The sequence below is a fragment of the Myotis nattereri genome, assembly GCF_964212035.1.
Source record: "Myotis nattereri genome assembly, chromosome: 5".
Lineage (NCBI taxonomy): Eukaryota > Metazoa > Chordata > Mammalia > Chiroptera > Vespertilionidae > Myotis > Myotis nattereri.
In genome coordinates this window covers 14,592,448-14,609,596 of record NC_138080.1, presented here as the reverse complement: position 1 = coordinate 14,609,596, position 17,149 = coordinate 14,592,448, and the positions used below count along the sequence as shown (strand labels likewise).

At 49.3% G+C, this 17,149-nt stretch overlaps 1 protein-coding gene across 2 annotated transcripts in view; it reads left to right on the top strand.

Annotated features, from left to right (window-relative positions):
- Positions 1-10,791, top strand: part of SLC25A37 (solute carrier family 25 member 37) — a gene marked incomplete at its 5' end in the record, with an annotated part of 41,189 nt that extends 30,398 nt beyond the window's left edge. Inside the window, 3 exons of one of the 2 annotated variants that reach the window (XM_081091123.1) lie at positions 2,965-3,193; positions 5,412-5,468; positions 7,401-10,791. In XM_081091123.1, coding sequence (XP_080947249.1) covers positions 2,965-3,193; positions 5,412-5,468; positions 7,401-7,921 — 807 coding nt within the window. In that variant the 3' untranslated portion in view covers positions 7,922-10,791. Of the gene's footprint in view, positions 1-2,964; positions 3,194-3,538; positions 3,663-5,411; positions 5,469-7,400 lie in introns of those variants that run through there. The other variant, XM_081091122.1, reaches the window with a different exon arrangement.
- Between the last annotated feature and the right edge of the window lie 6,358 nt (positions 10,792-17,149).

Sequence of the window (17,149 nt, the reverse complement as noted above, 5' to 3'; positions counted from 1 at the left end):
TGGTGGCCTTAAAATAGTGGATGATAACAAGTATGTAGAAAGCAGATTACAAAACTACCTGGGGAGCCAGATTTCATCCTATTCTAGAAAACGGTTCACGCATCAGTTTACAAATCCTTTGGGGACCACAGTCAGCCCTCACACCCGTCAACACCAAAAGTTTATCAAGCTTTGTGAATACCAGAGCCGTGGCTACTGATTCACAACACAACAGTCTTCGAGAGCATTACCGGTTCTTTCGCTGGAAACAGACTTGAAGGAAGAAATTGTTGCGGAAAAAGAAAAAGTGTGATGTCATACGAGAAGAATCAGCAAGCAGATAAACTTGGAAGATGTGGAAGATGATGTATTTTCATTTTGTGCAATAAAGTCCTTTTAATTTTTCATGTTTCATTGTGTCCCTTTTTATGCCCCTTTTTAATTTTTTATTATTTTTTACAGCAAAATTGCCTTGTGGCCAATTAGTTGTGCTGCAAAAATGATTGTGGCAAAGATGCTTACAGCAAAATGCATATGGCAAAAATGCCAGACGGGCTCTAGAAGCCGGGGAGATTTCATGGTAGGGATTGAACAGGAGCTTTCAGAACGTGGAGGTCTCAGATAAGTGAGGACACAGAAAACGAGAACCGGAGTGGGAACAACAGGATAATAATAATGATACTTAGTTTCTTTGAAAACATGTTTTTATTGATTTTAGATAGAGGGGAAGAGAGAGAAGAAAAACATCGATTGGCTGCCTCCCATACGCCCCTACTGGGGATCGAGCCCACAACCCAGGCATGTGCTCTGACCAGGAATTGAACCAGTGACCTTTTGGTGCCTGGGAGAATGCCCATCTGAGCCCCGCCTGCCAGGGCAAAACCCAGTTCTCATGTTTCCCTAGGTCTCCGAGTTTATTGAAGATTTTCACATGTATTGTTTCACTTACGGTCATGAAAATCCTGTTTTGTTTTTAATTTATCAATTACATTTGACATTCAATATGGTATTAGTTTCAGGTATACAGGGTAGTGATTAGAGATTTATATAATTTACTAAAGGCCCAGTGCACAAAAATTTGTGCACTCGGGGGAGGGGGGAAGGGGAGGTCCCTCAGCCCGGCCTGTGCCCTCTCACAGTCTGGGACCCCTCAGGGCTTAGGCCTGCTCCCAGGGGGGTTGGGCCTAAGATGGCAATCAGACATCCTTCTGGCAGCCCGGCAGCCCTCGGGGGATGTCCACTTTCTAGCAGGGAGCAGGCCTAAACTGCAGTCGGACATCCTTAGTGCTGCTGAGGAGGCAGGAGAGGCTCCCACCACCACCGCTGTACTGGCAGCCATCAGCCTGGCTTGTGGCTGAGCAGAGCTCCTCCCATGTGAGAGCGCCTGACCACCAGAGGGCAGCTCCTGCATTGAGCATCTGCCCCCTGGTGGTCAGTGTGTGTCATAGTGACCAGTCATTCCCAGTCTTTCTGCTGTTAGGGTCAGTTTGCATATTACCCTTTTACTATATAGGTTAGAGGCCTGGTGCACAGGTGGGGGCTGGCTGGTTTGCCCTGAAGGGTGTCCCGGATCAGGGTGGGGGTCCTGCTTGGGTGCCTAGTCAGCCTGGATGAGGGGATGATGGCTGTTTGCAGCTGGTCACACCCCCTTCAGGGTGGGGGTCCCCACTGGGGTGCCTGGCCAGTCTGGGTGAGGGGCTGAGGGCCGTTTTCAGGCTGGCGGGTGACTGAAGCTCCCAACCTCTCCTTTTTTTCTTTTTTTAAAATTCTGGGCTTTATTTACTTTCTATGGCTGTCAGCTGGAGCTGAGAGCTGGCTTTAGCTCTGAGGCTTGGCTCTAGCTCTGAGACCTCTGCTGCTGAAAGCAGGTATCTGGGTTTGTTTGGGTTCTATAATTGTAACACTGTTGCGGTCCTTGGCTTCATCCATCACTGGAGCAAGCAAGCCTCCTGTTCGCTTCAGCTGCCTGGCTGCCGGCCGCCATCTTGGTTGGCAGTTAATTTGCATATCTCGCTGATTAGCCAGTGGGAAGCGTGTCGGGGGTACGGTTAATTACCATGTTTGTCTATTATTAGATAGGATGAATTGTTCTCCCTGATAATTCTAGTACCCACCTGGCACCTTACATAGTTATTATAATATTATTATTTAAGCATATAATTTTATTGATTTCAGAAAAGAGAAGGAGAGAGGAAGAGAGGGATAGAAACATCAGTGATGAGAGAGAAACATCATTGATCGGTTGCCTCCTGCACGACCCCTACTGGGATTGAACCCACGACCCCAGTATGTGCCAGACCAGGAATTGAACCGTGACCTCCTGGTTCATAGGTTGACGCTCAACCACTGAGCCGCTCCAGCTGGGCTGTTACAATATTATTGACTCTATTCCCTATGCTATACTTTATATTCCCATGACTACTTTAAAAATATATATTTTTTATTTATTTTAGAGAGAGAGGAAGGGAGAGGCAGAGAGAAACATCGATGAGAGAGAAACATCGATCGGCTGCCTTCTACACACTCCCTATTGGGGATCGAGCTGGCAGCAACCCTGGCATGTGCCCTGATGGGGAATTGATCCAGCGACCTCTCGGTGCATGAGATGATGCTCAACCAACTGAGCCACACTGGCCAGGGCTATTTTTTTTTTTTTAATAAAGGATTCCCAAGGTCCAAAGAGGTTAAGGGACGCGTCAAAGGTCACACAGCTTGCCAGTGGCAGGGCAGGTCTTCCTAGTCTTATCTCCTGTCTCTCATCCTTACCCGCTTGGCCGGGTGTAATGAAACCCATGTGAATGTGTAGATGTCTGGGAGGGAGGAGAGATGAGCCGTGAGCAATCCAGGAAGGAGAGAACCCATGTTTTCTTCACCAAGAGATTCTGTGAAACGATAAAAATGGACTGTTTTCTCTCACTCTCTCTGGGTCCCTCTTGACCGCCCTCACTAATGCCCCTCTTTTCTTGTTTTGTTGCCCTCCCCCAGACACGAATGCAGAGTTTGAATCCAGATCCCAAAGCCCAGTACACAAGCATCTACGGAGCCCTCAAGAAAATCGTACGGACTGAAGGCTTCTGGAGGCCCTTGCGAGGGCTCAACGTGATGGTCATGGGCGCAGGGCCGGCCCATGCCATGTATTTTGGCTGCTATGAGAAAATGAAAAGGACTTTAAATGCCGTTTTCCACCACCATGGAAACAGCCACATAGCCAATGGTATTTGAAAGCGTTTGTCTGCAGTTAGAAAGTTCTGTCCTCAACAGACCCTTCCCCAGGGTTCTTCTCCCTGTGACCCAGCAGCCTGAGGCCTCGTCTCCGCCACGCTTGCTTGTGAATAAAGAACTCTAGCGCCGTGTGTGTGCGCGCACACCCCCAAGCACACGCACACGTGCACACATGCTTTTTCCCGTTCCCCTTCTTCGCTTTCTGAAGGCTGGGGAGATTGGTGACAGAGGTGTTTCCGTTTTCATTGTTGTGTGGGCTTTTCACTTTTTTGTTTTGTTTTTGTTTTTGACACATTCAAAAGCCATTCATGATCAGATCTAGGAAACACACCCCGAATAGACACAAAACTTTTGAATGCTGGATTCCAAAAAAAAAAGTTGTCTGGACAGCTTCTTTGAGACTATTTAAAAACTGGTTCAACAGGTCTCTGCAACGTCAAGATGTAACTAAGCTTTAAAAGGTCAAGAAGTTTTATGGCTGACAAAGGATTTGCTCCAGCGCAGACGGCCTTTCCCACCTTAAGCTTCTGGGGGTTTGGGAATTTCACCCCCACTCTCTTCTGTTTGTTTGAGTTGCATCTCTCTGCGATCAAGGGCTGGAATAGTTCTCTTTTGTTGTTTGGGAGTTGGGTGGGGGCTTGGGTTTGGAGGGCAGCTCTTACCTAGACATGTCTCACCGGGCCCACTGAGTGGTGGTTTTGCTTCTCCTGTGGGGTTTGGCTCGTTTGGTTTCTGTGTGGGTATGGAATGGGACTGTGGATGGCAGTGCACGGTGCTCTTATTTTAACAAAATTAATTGTTCAACAATGGAGAGGTAGATGTGACCAGCAACAATTTTTCCCCTTTCTCTTTTCTGTGCAGAACCCCAAGTGTCCTTCCCATCAGCCAACCTTGGTAGTAATAACTGTATCTAGCTGGTGTGCAGACATTTGTTCTGCTTTTTAAAAATTGGGCATGAGTTGCGTTTATTGAGATGGTCATGAAGAGCCTCCTCTGAGGCCATCCCTGAGTTCAAGGCTCTCCTTTTGCTGAAACTGCCTAAGTAATGGTGTAGCTCCTTGGTCACTGGACCCCTTGACTGCGGTTTGATGGTGCCCAGTTTATGCCAAGTTATGCCAAACGGTGCCCAGTTTATGCCAGGGTCTGCCCAGCTGTGCCTGCTTCACTGTGGTGTGTGCTCTGGTTGATTGCACTTTGACCTTTCTGGGGAGAGTCAGCAGTGTGTGTGGAGGGAGGGGGTGGGCATATATTTCTGAAGCCTCACCTTGGGGTCCCTCATTCCTTTCACCTTCCAGCTGTCATCTTCATCACTGGGCATGTGACCCACAGAGGGAGGAAGCCCAAATCCAAAAGCAAAGTCCCAGGCCTGAACCAGGATTTTGAAACTCCTGGTTTTTGAAGGCAGATGATTGGCCCTCTCCGAGACAAGTCATATCTTTGCAAATTAACCCTGAAAATCCACCAGGGGCAGGTCTTCCTGACATCCTCTTCCCATGCTCTATTGCCTAGGTCCGTGGTCGGCAAACTGCGGCTCGAGAGCCACATGCGGCTCTTTGGCCCCTTGAGTCTGGCTCTTCCTAAGCCTTAGGAGTACCCTAATTAAGTTAATAACAGTGTACCTACCTTTATAGTTTAAGTTTAAACAATTTGGCTCTCAAAAGAAATTCCAATCATTGTACTGTTGATATTTGGCTCTGTTGACTAATGAGTTTGCCGACCACTGCCCTAGGTCTTATTAAGGCATTTTCTTAAAGATTTCTTTCCTGGTGTTTCCTGCCTCTCAGCCGTGTGCATGGTGTCGTTTCCTCTGATTGCCCCAGCGTATGTGTAGAGGGAGTTCATGGGTAGACAAGGCGAGGGACAAGCTAGCATTAAAACCTAGACGGTGGGAAAAGCCCCGAGGTGTGTTTTCTGGGTACCATCCAGTGTTAGCAGGTCTAACCTTTGTCCAGGATTAACTGCCAGAGAGAAAATGAATTTCTACAGGATGAAAACCTGCGTACCTGTGCCTCTTACCTTCCTTCCCCATTGTACTCTAGTATTTCCATGATTACGTTAAGGCTTTAAGAGTCAGCACGCACCTGGGTGGAGTTGGTAGTGAATTTTGCTTCTTAGAAAGCTGTGCCCAGGGTTCCGTCTGATTTTAGGCTCCAGGAACTTTCTCAGAGCGCCTGGTCCCAGAGGGTAATTTTCTGGAGTTTGTTTTGCAGGGATAGCTGGGAGTATGGCCACCCTGCTCCACGATGCAGTAATGAACCCGGCAGAAGGTAATGTCTCCTGGTCCCAGGGAGTGGCAGTGGGATGTCAGAGGGGCAGGAAAAGCGGTGGCGGGGGTGGGGGCAGAAGGTCGGGCAAGGGGACTCCTGGTCCCCAGGCAGAATAAGAACATACTTTTTTTTTTTTTTTTTTTTTTTTTTTTTTTTTTTTACCACATTTTAGTAAAGGCCTCAAGAAGGGGCACTAGTTTTTGAGCTTCTGGTATTCCTGTTCTCTCAAACAGAGCTACTCAGGGGTGTGATCTGGGGAGTAGCAGCCATCAGCATCTCCTGGGAGCGTATTAGAAATGCAAATTTTAGATCCCATCCGCATCTACTCTATCAGAACCTGGGGGTAGGAGCAGGGAATTAGTTTTAACAAGCCCTCCTGGTGTGCCTTTTGCACTAGTCTGAAATCTTTGTACACACACACACACACACACACACACACACACACACGCCCTCTGGGCCTTGTCAACATTTCTCAACCTTAGACACATTTTGGGGCGGGGGGTGGGGGGGTGGGGGCGGGCTGTCAAAGGCCCTACATGAGTAGAGATGAGAGTATTCTGAATCCCATGTATGCATCACTCGAGTTCATAAGCGAACATCTGGCCGTTTTGTTTTAGCTTAGCTATCTCCTCCCACGTATCTCTTTTTCCTTTTGAATTTTGGGAGCATTGAGCAACAGCTCTCAGCTGTGCAGACTCGAGTCAGCCTTTTCTGTGTCCCAGTGGCCCTAGCCGACTGGTCGGAGTAACAAGGAGCTTTGGGACCTGGTGCTGGGCCTGCTTTCTGTTGGGTTAGGCTCCGCGAGAGGAGGGGCTCTCTCCCCCTCCCTCCCCCATAAAACCACCCCTTTCCAGAAGGGAGAAATGTCAACATTTTAAATCTTGTCTTGCAGGTTTGTTTTTTAAGCTTAAAATTTCTTACTTGTAGTCAGCTGCCTCCCCGGACCTAGCAGACAGGGACTTGTTCTGTCCTTCAGGGACATGACCGGTCCGACTGGGAAGTGGGCTTCTCTGTGTGAGTTTAAGGCGATTCATGTGGGGGCCTGGTCAGTGACCAGCTAGCGCATGCCAACCAGGCGAGAATTGTTCGCTTCTCAAAGGAGCAGAAAACCAGTGTCAGCCTCCACCTCTTCTCCTTGACATCGTGTTGATTGACGGGCTTTATTCCTTTAACAGTAAAGAAAAGCACACTGTGTGTTCATTTGGGCGAGGGGTGGGATGACTACCACTCCAAGCCTCAGGGACCACAGTGGGCCCTCATTTGCCTCGTGGCCTCTGACCCTCAGCTACTTTTGTATGAACCAAGCAGGGGCCTTCACTGGAGGTTGTCAGTGAAGTGGGCTGGCATAATTCCAGACCAGTGATGGCGAACCTAGGACACGCGTGTCCGAGGTGACACGCGAACTCATTTTTTTGGTTGATTTTTCTTTGTTAAATGGCATTTAAATATATAAAATAAATATCAAAAACTTAAGTCTTTGTTTTACTATGGTTGCAAATATCAAAACATTTCTATGTGTGACCCGGCACCAGAGTTAAGTTAGGGTTTTTCAAATTGCTGACACACCCAGCTCAAAAGGTTCGCCATCACTGTTCTAGAGTCTTCCCAGGGCACTGTGACACAGAAGCTAATGACACTGTCAGACAGACCAGGAAAGGAGAGACAGGACACGTGTCCAGGAGGTGAAGACAGGAGGGCCGGAGGGCCAGGGGCAGGGTTCAGGTTTGGGGTGGGCGCGCGGCCCGCCTGCTGCTGGCCCTCTCTGGTCTCCAGCTGGGGCTGTGCGCGCGCTCTGACCTGTGACCAGCGTGTCTAAACTTGCTTGTTTTTCTTTATGGCTTGGCTTCCCATTGCACTCTGACCCGGGGTGGGGCCAAACCAACCCACTGCCCCCTGCCTGCCTGTCCACCACGCCCTGCGGCCCACCTCCAGTTGTGAAACAGCGCATGCAGATGTACAACTCGCCACACCGGTCGGCCCTCGGCTGCATGCGGACGGTCTGGAGGACTGAAGGCCTGCGGGCCTTCTACCGGAGCTATACCACGCAGCTGACCATGAACATTCCCTTCCAGTCCATCCACTTCATCACCTACGAGTTCCTGCAGGAGCAGGTCAACCCCCACCGGGGCTACAACCCACAGTCCCACATCCTCTCCGGCGGGCTGGCCGGGGCCCTGGCCGCGGCCGCCACCACCCCCCTGGACGTCTGTAAGACCCTTCTCAACACTCAGGAGAACATGGCCCTCAGCCTGGCCAACATCAGCGGCCGGCTCACGGGCATGGCCAACGCCTTCCGGACCGTGTACCAGCTCAATGGCCTGCCAGGCTACTTCAAGGGCATGCATGCCCGCATCGTCTACCAGATGCCCTCCACTGCCATCTCCTGGTCCGTCTACGAATTTTTCAAGTACTTCCTCACCAAGCACAAGCTGGAGAATCGAACTCCGTACTAAAGGAACAGGCTGTGGGCAGCGATTCCAGAATCTTGTATTTTTAAAAGGTTTTCCCTGCCGGCTTCCCTTCCCGCGCCCTCACAGCGGGATTATTTTTGCAGGGTGTTCTCAGGGGGGGCCTTCCGTTCCCTGACGCCTTGGAGAGAGGAGAGGATGGGACAGCCGCCTACCAGAGGCCGTCCGCAGGGACATCCGAGGTGGTAGTAGGGGGGGAAAGACTTTGGAAGGAAAGCGAGAAATTGCTTTCTATTTCCTCCCCTACGAGGAATGTAGCTTTCCTGCTTCACTGTGGCAGGCCCCGCCCCTCGAATCATAGGTCACACAGTGGGGAAGAAAGTGCATGACTGAAAACCATGAACGCAGAAAGAGCACATTATGTATATAAAAGTTCTAGTACACAGTATAAAATGGATGGGTAATGTTTATTCTTTATTTTTCTACGTAGAGGTTTTTGGATTTGTGTGTGTGTGTGTATGGATAAGTGTGACAGCTAGGAATACAAAGCTGATTTTAAAAAATGGAGGGCGGAATTCTTCCATTGGGTTAGATAAAAAGGCACCCAAGTAATAAATTGCTAAATGTGGCCTAGAGTTGTGTTGAGCCCCCAAATGGGAGTTTCACTTGAATGTAAAATAATAAATATGTTTATATTTTTGAATTTCTCTTTTTATGGGGGTTGGGGGAAGGTACATTGAAAAAACACACAAATAATATGTATCTTTCAGCTATTTTTTTTTCCCTTTCATTCATTCATTCCCTTCATGTGCCTTTAGCCTTTGTCTTTCCTTGAAATTCCAGGACCAGAGACCGGGCCCTGGGACATTCTCCTTTGCTGTGGGCGCACACGTGTGCTGGTGACAGGACCACCTGAAGGACAGTGGCCCCGGCAGAATTAGAATGACTAGGCTCCTTCCCGGGGACGGAGCGTGCGCCTCCCTGGGCCAGCACTTGGAAGCCCGTGAAACGCCAGCGCCTGGCTACCAGCTGGGATTAGTCCCACCATTTCCTAGGACTTCTTTCCACATCCCCCTGGTAACCCAGGCGCCTCTGGTGTTCTTGTTTGTGCTTTGACTAAATCTCCTGATCTGTTTCCCGGTGCAGATTTAGGGATTTGAAAACACATAGCAAGTATATGGCATTTGCCTCTCACTGCAGTGACAGGCGGCAGGCCCTCCAGCCGGGCCCGGCCGCTGAAGCAAGGCCCAGACCCTCAGGCACAAGTCCGGGTGCCTCCTTCAGCCCCCGTAGGTCCTCATCAATGGAGAACACGAGGCCTAACTACCTTGTTCTCTGCGATGGTGAGTCTGGGCCAGATTATCCCGGAGAGAGGGCGGGCCTGTTCCTCTGGCCACGGCTCTCCATTGGCTGCCAGACTTGCAAGGGATGAGCTGATGGCCTCCTTTCAGAGCCCGGATTTTTTAAAGGGAGGAGAGCACAAGTGTGCTTCATTCCTGCAGGCCTGGTCCAGCCTTCGCCCTTGGCCCTTGGCCTCAGGCAGTCAGTGCTGAGCCGCTCACTGAGGCACAGACCCGGCTCCCATAACTTCCTGGGAAGAACCCAGGCGGCGCTGGGACAGTTTTCATCTTGGGACACTTGCGCTGGGAGTCTCAGATGAGGGACAGGAGAGGGCGCTGGCAGATCCCATGTGTGGGCCATCCTCCTGGGTGGGGTCAGCTGCTGGCCTGTCCCAGCTCAGGGTTAACCAGCATCTGCCCCCCTGGGGTGCAAAAGCCCATGGCGACCATGTTGCTGTGGCAAGTGTTTACGACTCTCTAAACATGTCCAATGTTCTGTTAAATTCTGTGAATGGAAAGAACAGATCAAATTCTAAAATAATTACCCAACCACCCCTTTCGTCCACTTATACTCACCACATTGTTGCACAATGTTTCTTACTCCTTACAGGATTTTGTTTTTGCTATTATTCAGAGAAGAAGCTGTTTACTTCTCTGGGAAAACCCCTTAGGGTGGGAGAGGCAAGGAGCAGATGGAGGGAGCGTTCAGAGCTCTGGGCTCGGGTGGGAGGTCTGATCCCCACTGTGTAGTGGATCGCATAGAAGTGGGGGTGACGCCACCTGTCCTGCCTTCCCCACCGGGTCTCCCTGGGGCTGCATGAGCACTACACATAGACAAGTGATCGCTTATTTTGTGGGAATTAATTCCCCGGCTCGTCCTGAGCTTCAAAGTTTGTGCTGTTGCCTTGTGCCGACAGCAGTCCACTTGTTGATCGTGACTTTGTGGTTGTGAAGGGCTAACTAGGAAAGTGTCCTCCCCGCCCCCATGATGGCCACTCAGCATAACTGGCCTGCTCTTGGTTGGTAGTGTCTTTGGAGTGGCACCTGCAGGCAGCCAATGCCTCTTGGTACAATGCACAGCTCTGAGCGAGTGTGCGCATGTGTGTGTCAGACCTTGATTGGAGATTCACCCACTTGTTCATCAGTTTTATTTTTGAATAAAACATGGATTTTTTTCAAATGGGATAACAATCCAGTCCATGACTATATTTTTAAAATTTTGGGTGAAATCTAGGTATTTACTGGCCCACATCCTTTTGTATGGTTTCTTTTTCTTTCCTTCTTTAATGCTGATGTCTTATTCCCAGCCCTGTGCCCTGAAGGCTGCATCTCCAACACTTCGTTATGCCAGTAACTTTATTTAAGGACGACTGTGCCTGTTAAAGGCAAAGGTACTGCTGCTTCCTACCTGCTAGACACAATGAATGTTATAAGGGTGTTTACTGTAGTAAATATCGTAGTTCCTGCCTCAATTGTTGCCCGCTGTTTGAAGGGGAGAAATGTGTGTTCATGTGTGGGGGTTCTGATGTGCTGCTACAGTTGTAACACTGGAGCTAGAGACAAATAAAGCCTTGGTCTTTGAAGTGTTGTGGGCTCAGTGTGGGAGTCCCGGAGTGTGAGGAAAGTGGGTGGAGAGCAGAAACGAATCTATGGGGTGTGCCCATGCCAGTCTCGTGCACTAAGGACCAGGGTCTGTGGTGCTGACAGAATGGTCCCTTTCCACCCTTTATCTAGATGGAAGCTGAGTGCCCTGGCGGCCAGCCAGAGGTCATGTTATTGCGTCCTGGCAGTGCTCACCCTGCACGGAGTGTGGCAGCTGTTCTCCCTAGTGTGGGAGCGTGAGGGTGACAGGCCCTGTGCACGGAATGCTCATGCCTGTTTCTCTCACATGCACACTGATGACCCCTCTGTGGAGGGTCAGAGTCCCTCTGAGTGGAAGGCAGGGGGGTGGCCAGGATCCACACATGCTTCCTAAAGGTCACCGCTTACACCTGAGAACCGACCCTTTTCTGGGGAGGGAGTAGGGCTGGGGCTGGGGTGTCTCAGACCCCTCGGGGAAGCCAGGACAACTCTCGATTCTTCACGTGGTTCTGGAGGCCAGAGCACCTACTTCACTGAGGGCCTGGGAACCCATGGCAAGGTGCCAGGAGGTGGGAAGGGGGCTGATCAGAGGGTGAGGAAGGCTGGAGATACATTTCCCGCTTGGCAATTTACTGAAGACCAATCTTGTGCTTCTCAAAGCAGACTTGTGGCTTGTAGTTGCTTCCACATGGGGGGTGGGGGCAGGTATGGGAGGCTCGCCTGCTCCCAGTGAATGTGCATGCATTCAGCAGATGGTCCCCTGCCTGCCCCACGAAGTCAGTCTGCCACCAAATCTGGTTCCTCCCGTGAGCCGAGCGCTGTGCCTGTGTTGTGGGCAAAGAGGCAAGTGTAAGTGGGGTTCTCACCCTTCCAGGCCTGCAGCCGGACACAAGGCCACCCGGGAAGACCAGACTTCCTTGAGGCAATCAAATCTCGCCCACCAAGATGCAGCGAAGGCTGCCATGGAAGTGTCCGCTGAAAGTTAGTGTTGACTAGGTGTTTCCTCACCAAGAGGCTTTATTCAGGGAAAAGCAAGGGTTGCAACCCAGTGCACGCAGACATGGCAAGCCGCGGCACACTCTGGAGTACATGCCCAATGGAGGGGCGTTTAGCCACGGGAAGAGGAAGTTAAGGGAAGGGAAGTTAGAACCAGAGAGGCCCATGTGGGCATAGAGCTCCTGGAGGGTCCTCCGTAAGCCCAGCCCTTCCCATAGGCCAGTGGTTCTCAACCTTCCTAATGCCGCAACCCTTTAAGGCAGTTCCTCATGTTGTGGTGACCCCCAACCATAAAATTATTTTCGTTGCCACTTCATAACTAATTTTGCTACTGTTATGAATCGTCATGTAAATATCTGATAGGCAGGATGTATTTTCATTGTTACAAATTGAACATAATTAAAGCATAGTGATTAATCACAAAAACAATATGTAATTATATATGTGTTTTCCGATGGTCTTAGGTGACCCCTGTGAAAAGGTCGTTCGACCCCCAAAGGGGTCGCGACCCACAGGTTGAGAACCGCGGCCATAGACCCTCCGAGCTGATTGTGTTTTCTTAAGTTCCAGTTAGTCTATCAGAAGTGGAACAGTAACTGATACCATTGCCAAGCTGGCCCATCCGTTCCTGGCTCTGTCCCCACCAGTGGTGGGCTGGAGCCGCGCCCGCACAGCCCCTGGAGCAGATGGTCTGCATCCCTTCCGAGCTTCGCATTCAGTAACGTGCTGTGGCTGGAAATCCGCAAATGTAGGAATCTATGCCCAGAAATAGACAAGCGCTAGCCTCCGGGCTCTTTCGGAGCCCGGTGTTGCACGAGAGAGAGACGACCACTGGGTGGCAGTAGAGCAGGGCTAGTACTGCTCCCAGGAACATGAAGACTTGTCTCCGTGATGGTGACAAGCTGTAGATAAGAGCTTGGCTGCCGTCACAAGGAGCCTGACCTTTAATAGGCAACGGGGAGCCATTGGGGTCTTCCTGCAGAGGACATCGTGACCGGGCTCAGCTTCGGGAAGAGTCATCTGGCAGCAGCAGACGGGGTGGAGTGGAGAAGGGACGCAGTGGAGGCCAGGTATTTGGTGTCACAGCGGGATTGTCCAGAAGAAGGATGACTAAGGGAAAGGCAAGGGACACTGGAACAGAATAAGTGCAACCGATGAGTGCAGAGGCAGAATCAACATGGATCGGCGGGGGCCTGGCGGAAGGGCAGGATGACAGCAGGCTGTCTGGGAGGCGTGGCAGGCGGTGCCTTGTCTGCAGACCCCTGGCCTCCCCGTAGTCCTCACTCTGCCTGGGCAGGTGCAGCTCCCTCTCTTGCTCCCTTTCTTGGCTTCCATTTCTCCGCCTTCAGGCCGCCCGTGGGGACTCCCTTTGGCTCCCCCCACCAGCTGCACTTCCTTCCTGGTCACTGCAGGGTGGCTGCTCAGGAAGGTCCCGCCCGTGCACCTGCTGTCATCCCCACCTCTTGGTGCTGATCTGTCTTCGCAGCTTCAGCTGGAAAGGTGACTCCTAGATGTGGAGGTAGCACCCCATCTTCCCTCCTGGGCTCCAGATCTAAATGTCCCCCAGATCTCCACTGGAGATCACCCAGATCTCCACTCCCCCCTCACCCCCAACTCCGGACTCCTGCCTTGTGCCTCAGGGGCTTACCATGTTGCTCACTGGCTCAAAACCTTTAAGGGCTCCTCATTGTTCATCGAATGTAGGAATAGGCTCCCCTACCTATGCCAGTGCCCAATTTAGCTCCACCCACGAGTGAAGGAATAAAAGAGCAACAGTATGAGACAGCATCATGGATGCATAAGACCCTTAAATGCTGCCTGTAAGAGACTCACTTCAGAAGCAAGGACACACAGACTGAAAGTGAAGGGAGGAAAAGATCTTATGCAAATGCAAATGAAAAGAAGGCTGGTGCAGTTATACTCATATTAGAAAAAATAGACTTTAAAACAGACTGTGATAAAAGATGAAGAGAGGCGGTACATAATGGTAAAGGTTTCAATCACGCAAGATGATGTAATGTTTATAAATACATATGCACCTAACATAGGAACACCAGAATACAAATATTAACGAATCTGAAGGGAGAAATTGACAGCGATACAATGGTGCGGGAACAATTGGACATCCACATGCCAAATACTCCAGACACTAGCCTTACCCCCTTCACCAAAATAAACTCTAAATGGATCATAGGCCTAAATGTAAAATGCAAAATTATAAAACTAGAAGACAACAATGGATGAAATCTAGATGGCCAACCTTGGTTTTGGCGATGAATGACTTTTTAGATACAACATCAAAGGCATGATCTAGGAAAGAAATCATTGATAAGCTGGACTTCATTAAAATAAACAGTTTCTGCTCTATAAAGGACACTGTCATGAGAATGAAAAGATAAGCCACAGACCGGGCATATATATATATGCAAAAAGCCCTGTCAGATACAGGACTAATATTCAAAATATACAAAGAACCATTACAATTTGGCAAGAAGAAAATAATCTGATTTTAAGATAGGCCAAAGGCCTTACTTAGCAGATGCCTCTCCAAGAAGATACACAGATGGCAGATACGTGCATGAAAAGATGCTCCACATCATATGTCACCAGGATAATGCAAATTAAAAACATGAGATATCACTCCACACTTACTAGAACGGCCCCAACCCAGAGCATTAACACCACACGCGCTGGCAAGGATGTGAGCAGCAGGAGCTCGCGCTCACCACCGGTGGAATGGAAATGCTGCTGCCGCTCTGGAAGACAATGTGACGGTTCCTTACAACACCAGCATGTTCTTACCATATGATCCAGTGAGCACATGCCTTTCAACCCAGAGGAGTCGAAAACTATGTTTATAGAAGCTTTACTCATAGTTGCCAAAATTGGAAGCAACCAAGATGTCCTTCATAGGCAAGTGGGTACATAAACTGTGGGACATCCAGACAGTGGAATATACTTCAGCACTAAGAGGAAATGAGCTAGCAAGCCATGAGAAGACACAGGGGAACTTTAAATGCATATTACTACGTGAAAGAAGCCAATCTAATAGGTTCCATACTGTATGATTCTGACTATGTAGCATTCCAGAAAAGTCAGAGCTATGGAGAGAGCAAATTGAACCAGGATTGCCAGGAGTTAGAGGGAGGGATGAATAGATATAGACACATAGGTGCAATAGATACAATCAGGGAAAGCATGGAGGGTTTGGGGGGCCAATGAAATTGCCCTGCATGATACTATGATGCTGGACACGGGTCACTACACATAATAAAATGTATTACGCAAAGAGTGAACCCTGATGTAAACTATGGACTCCAGGTGATAACGGTGTGTTACTGTAGGTTCATCAGTTATAACAAGTGTACACTCTGGTGGGGGGTGTTGATAATGGGGGAGCCTATGCATGGGGCAGGGGGTGGAAACTCTCTGTACCTTCCTCTCAATGTTACTGTGAACCAAGAACTGTTCTAAAAACTAAGGCATATACGTAGTTTAGACACATAGACTCTTCTATTAAAAGGGCCACAGAAAAGCCACACGTGTGCACCGTGAAAGTAAGGACCTTGCTGCCATCACACCTCCCAGCTGCAGACACTCAGTCTGACCAGTTTTCTTTCAGGCACTGTGTGGGCCCAGGTCAACAGGCCTCACTCCGAATTTAGGCAGAGAGATGTAGCAACTACAAACCATATCCATCATTTTCCTCTACCAACCTCCTGGAGTTTTATATTTTACTAGAGGCCCAGTGCACGAATTCATGCACCAGTGGGGTCCCTTGGCCTGGCCTGCGGGTTTGGGCCGAAACTGGCTCTCTGACATCCCCTGAGGGGTCCTGGATTGCGAGAGGGCGCAGGCCAGGCCGAGGGACCCCACCGATCAGCCGGACCCCAGCAGCAAGCTAACCTATAGGTCGGAGCATCTGCCCCTGGTGGTCAGTGCACATCATAGTGAGCAGTTGAGTGGCCTTAGCATATTATTAGCATATTACACTTTGATTGGTTGAACGGCCTACTGGCTGACCGGACACTTAGCATATTAGGCTTTTATTATACAGGATTTGTAGAGTAGTTTAGGAAGTGAGGAGTAAAGCACAATGAGTGATTCTTTGTGGCGGGCAGGCTGAAAGGCTGTGAAGATTCTCTCCCTAACCTCATGTTCAAAGCATGTAAGCTACCTTCGTGACTGACTTAGAGACTGGATAGGACATTATCATCGGTGTTCCAGCTGGAGGGACTAGCACAGGCCCTCTGGCCCAACCCTTTCATTTCACAGTTGAGGAAACATAGACCAGAGAGGTGAAAAGATATGCCCAAGACCATTCAGGACCACCCAACCAGCTGGTGGCCTGCAGGGCTAGTGCTCCGGCCCCTGGGCATGCTGACTTATCCACTGTGTGCTCAGTGCGTAAAATGGACCAGAGAAAAATTACCATTAAACCAACAACAAAAAGCTGATCCTTGTGTTGGTATTCACAGAAGGTATGCTTTGCAAACTGGCCTTTCAGAAACTGGCTGATCTTAAAAGAGTTGTTATAGAGGCCAAGGTGAAAATTCAAGATAGCATCAATAAACAGATTGTTATTTATCTAAGTCAATGTCAAAATAATCTCTTCAACATAGAAAGTTGGAATAGACCCATTTTGACAGTAAGAAAGGAAGAACATTTACAAATGAATCCGTGCTTTTGGTCACCTTCCACTGGACACCATGAGCCTTACAACCTCATGTTCCGTTTTGTGTGAAGGAATTTTTTCGTCCACAATGAATAATAGGCTCAGGATTTGGTCCAGTCTTTCCATTCAGAACATTATTTTTTAAAATATATTTTTTATTGATTTCAGAGAGAGGGAGGGAGAGGGAGAGAGAGATAGAAACATCAATGATGACAGAGAATCATTGATCAGCGGCCTCCTGCACATCCACCACTGGGGATCGAACCCACAACCTGGGCATGTGGCCTGACTGGGAATTGAATCATGGCCTCCTTGTTCACAGGTGGGTGCTCAACCACTGAGCCACACCAGCCAGGCCAGATCATTTTTTTTTTCCTGGCTGCTCCTCCCAGTAGCACTGCCTACTCAATTCCATTAAAGAACCCCCTTAATGTGTAATTTACCCAGGTTTTACTCATATCATGAGCTTGAGAGGGAGTCATACAGGACAATTGTCCCTCAGACCCTTACCCTGCCTAAAGATTGTGAACTGACCACAGAGTTTCATTATTATGCTCACAAACGAAACTATGGATAAGATGACTAGATGTGCTACTGTGGGTGGAGGCCTCTGAAAATACATCCTGCATATCAGATATTTACATGACGATTCATAACAGTAGCAACATGACAGTTATGAAG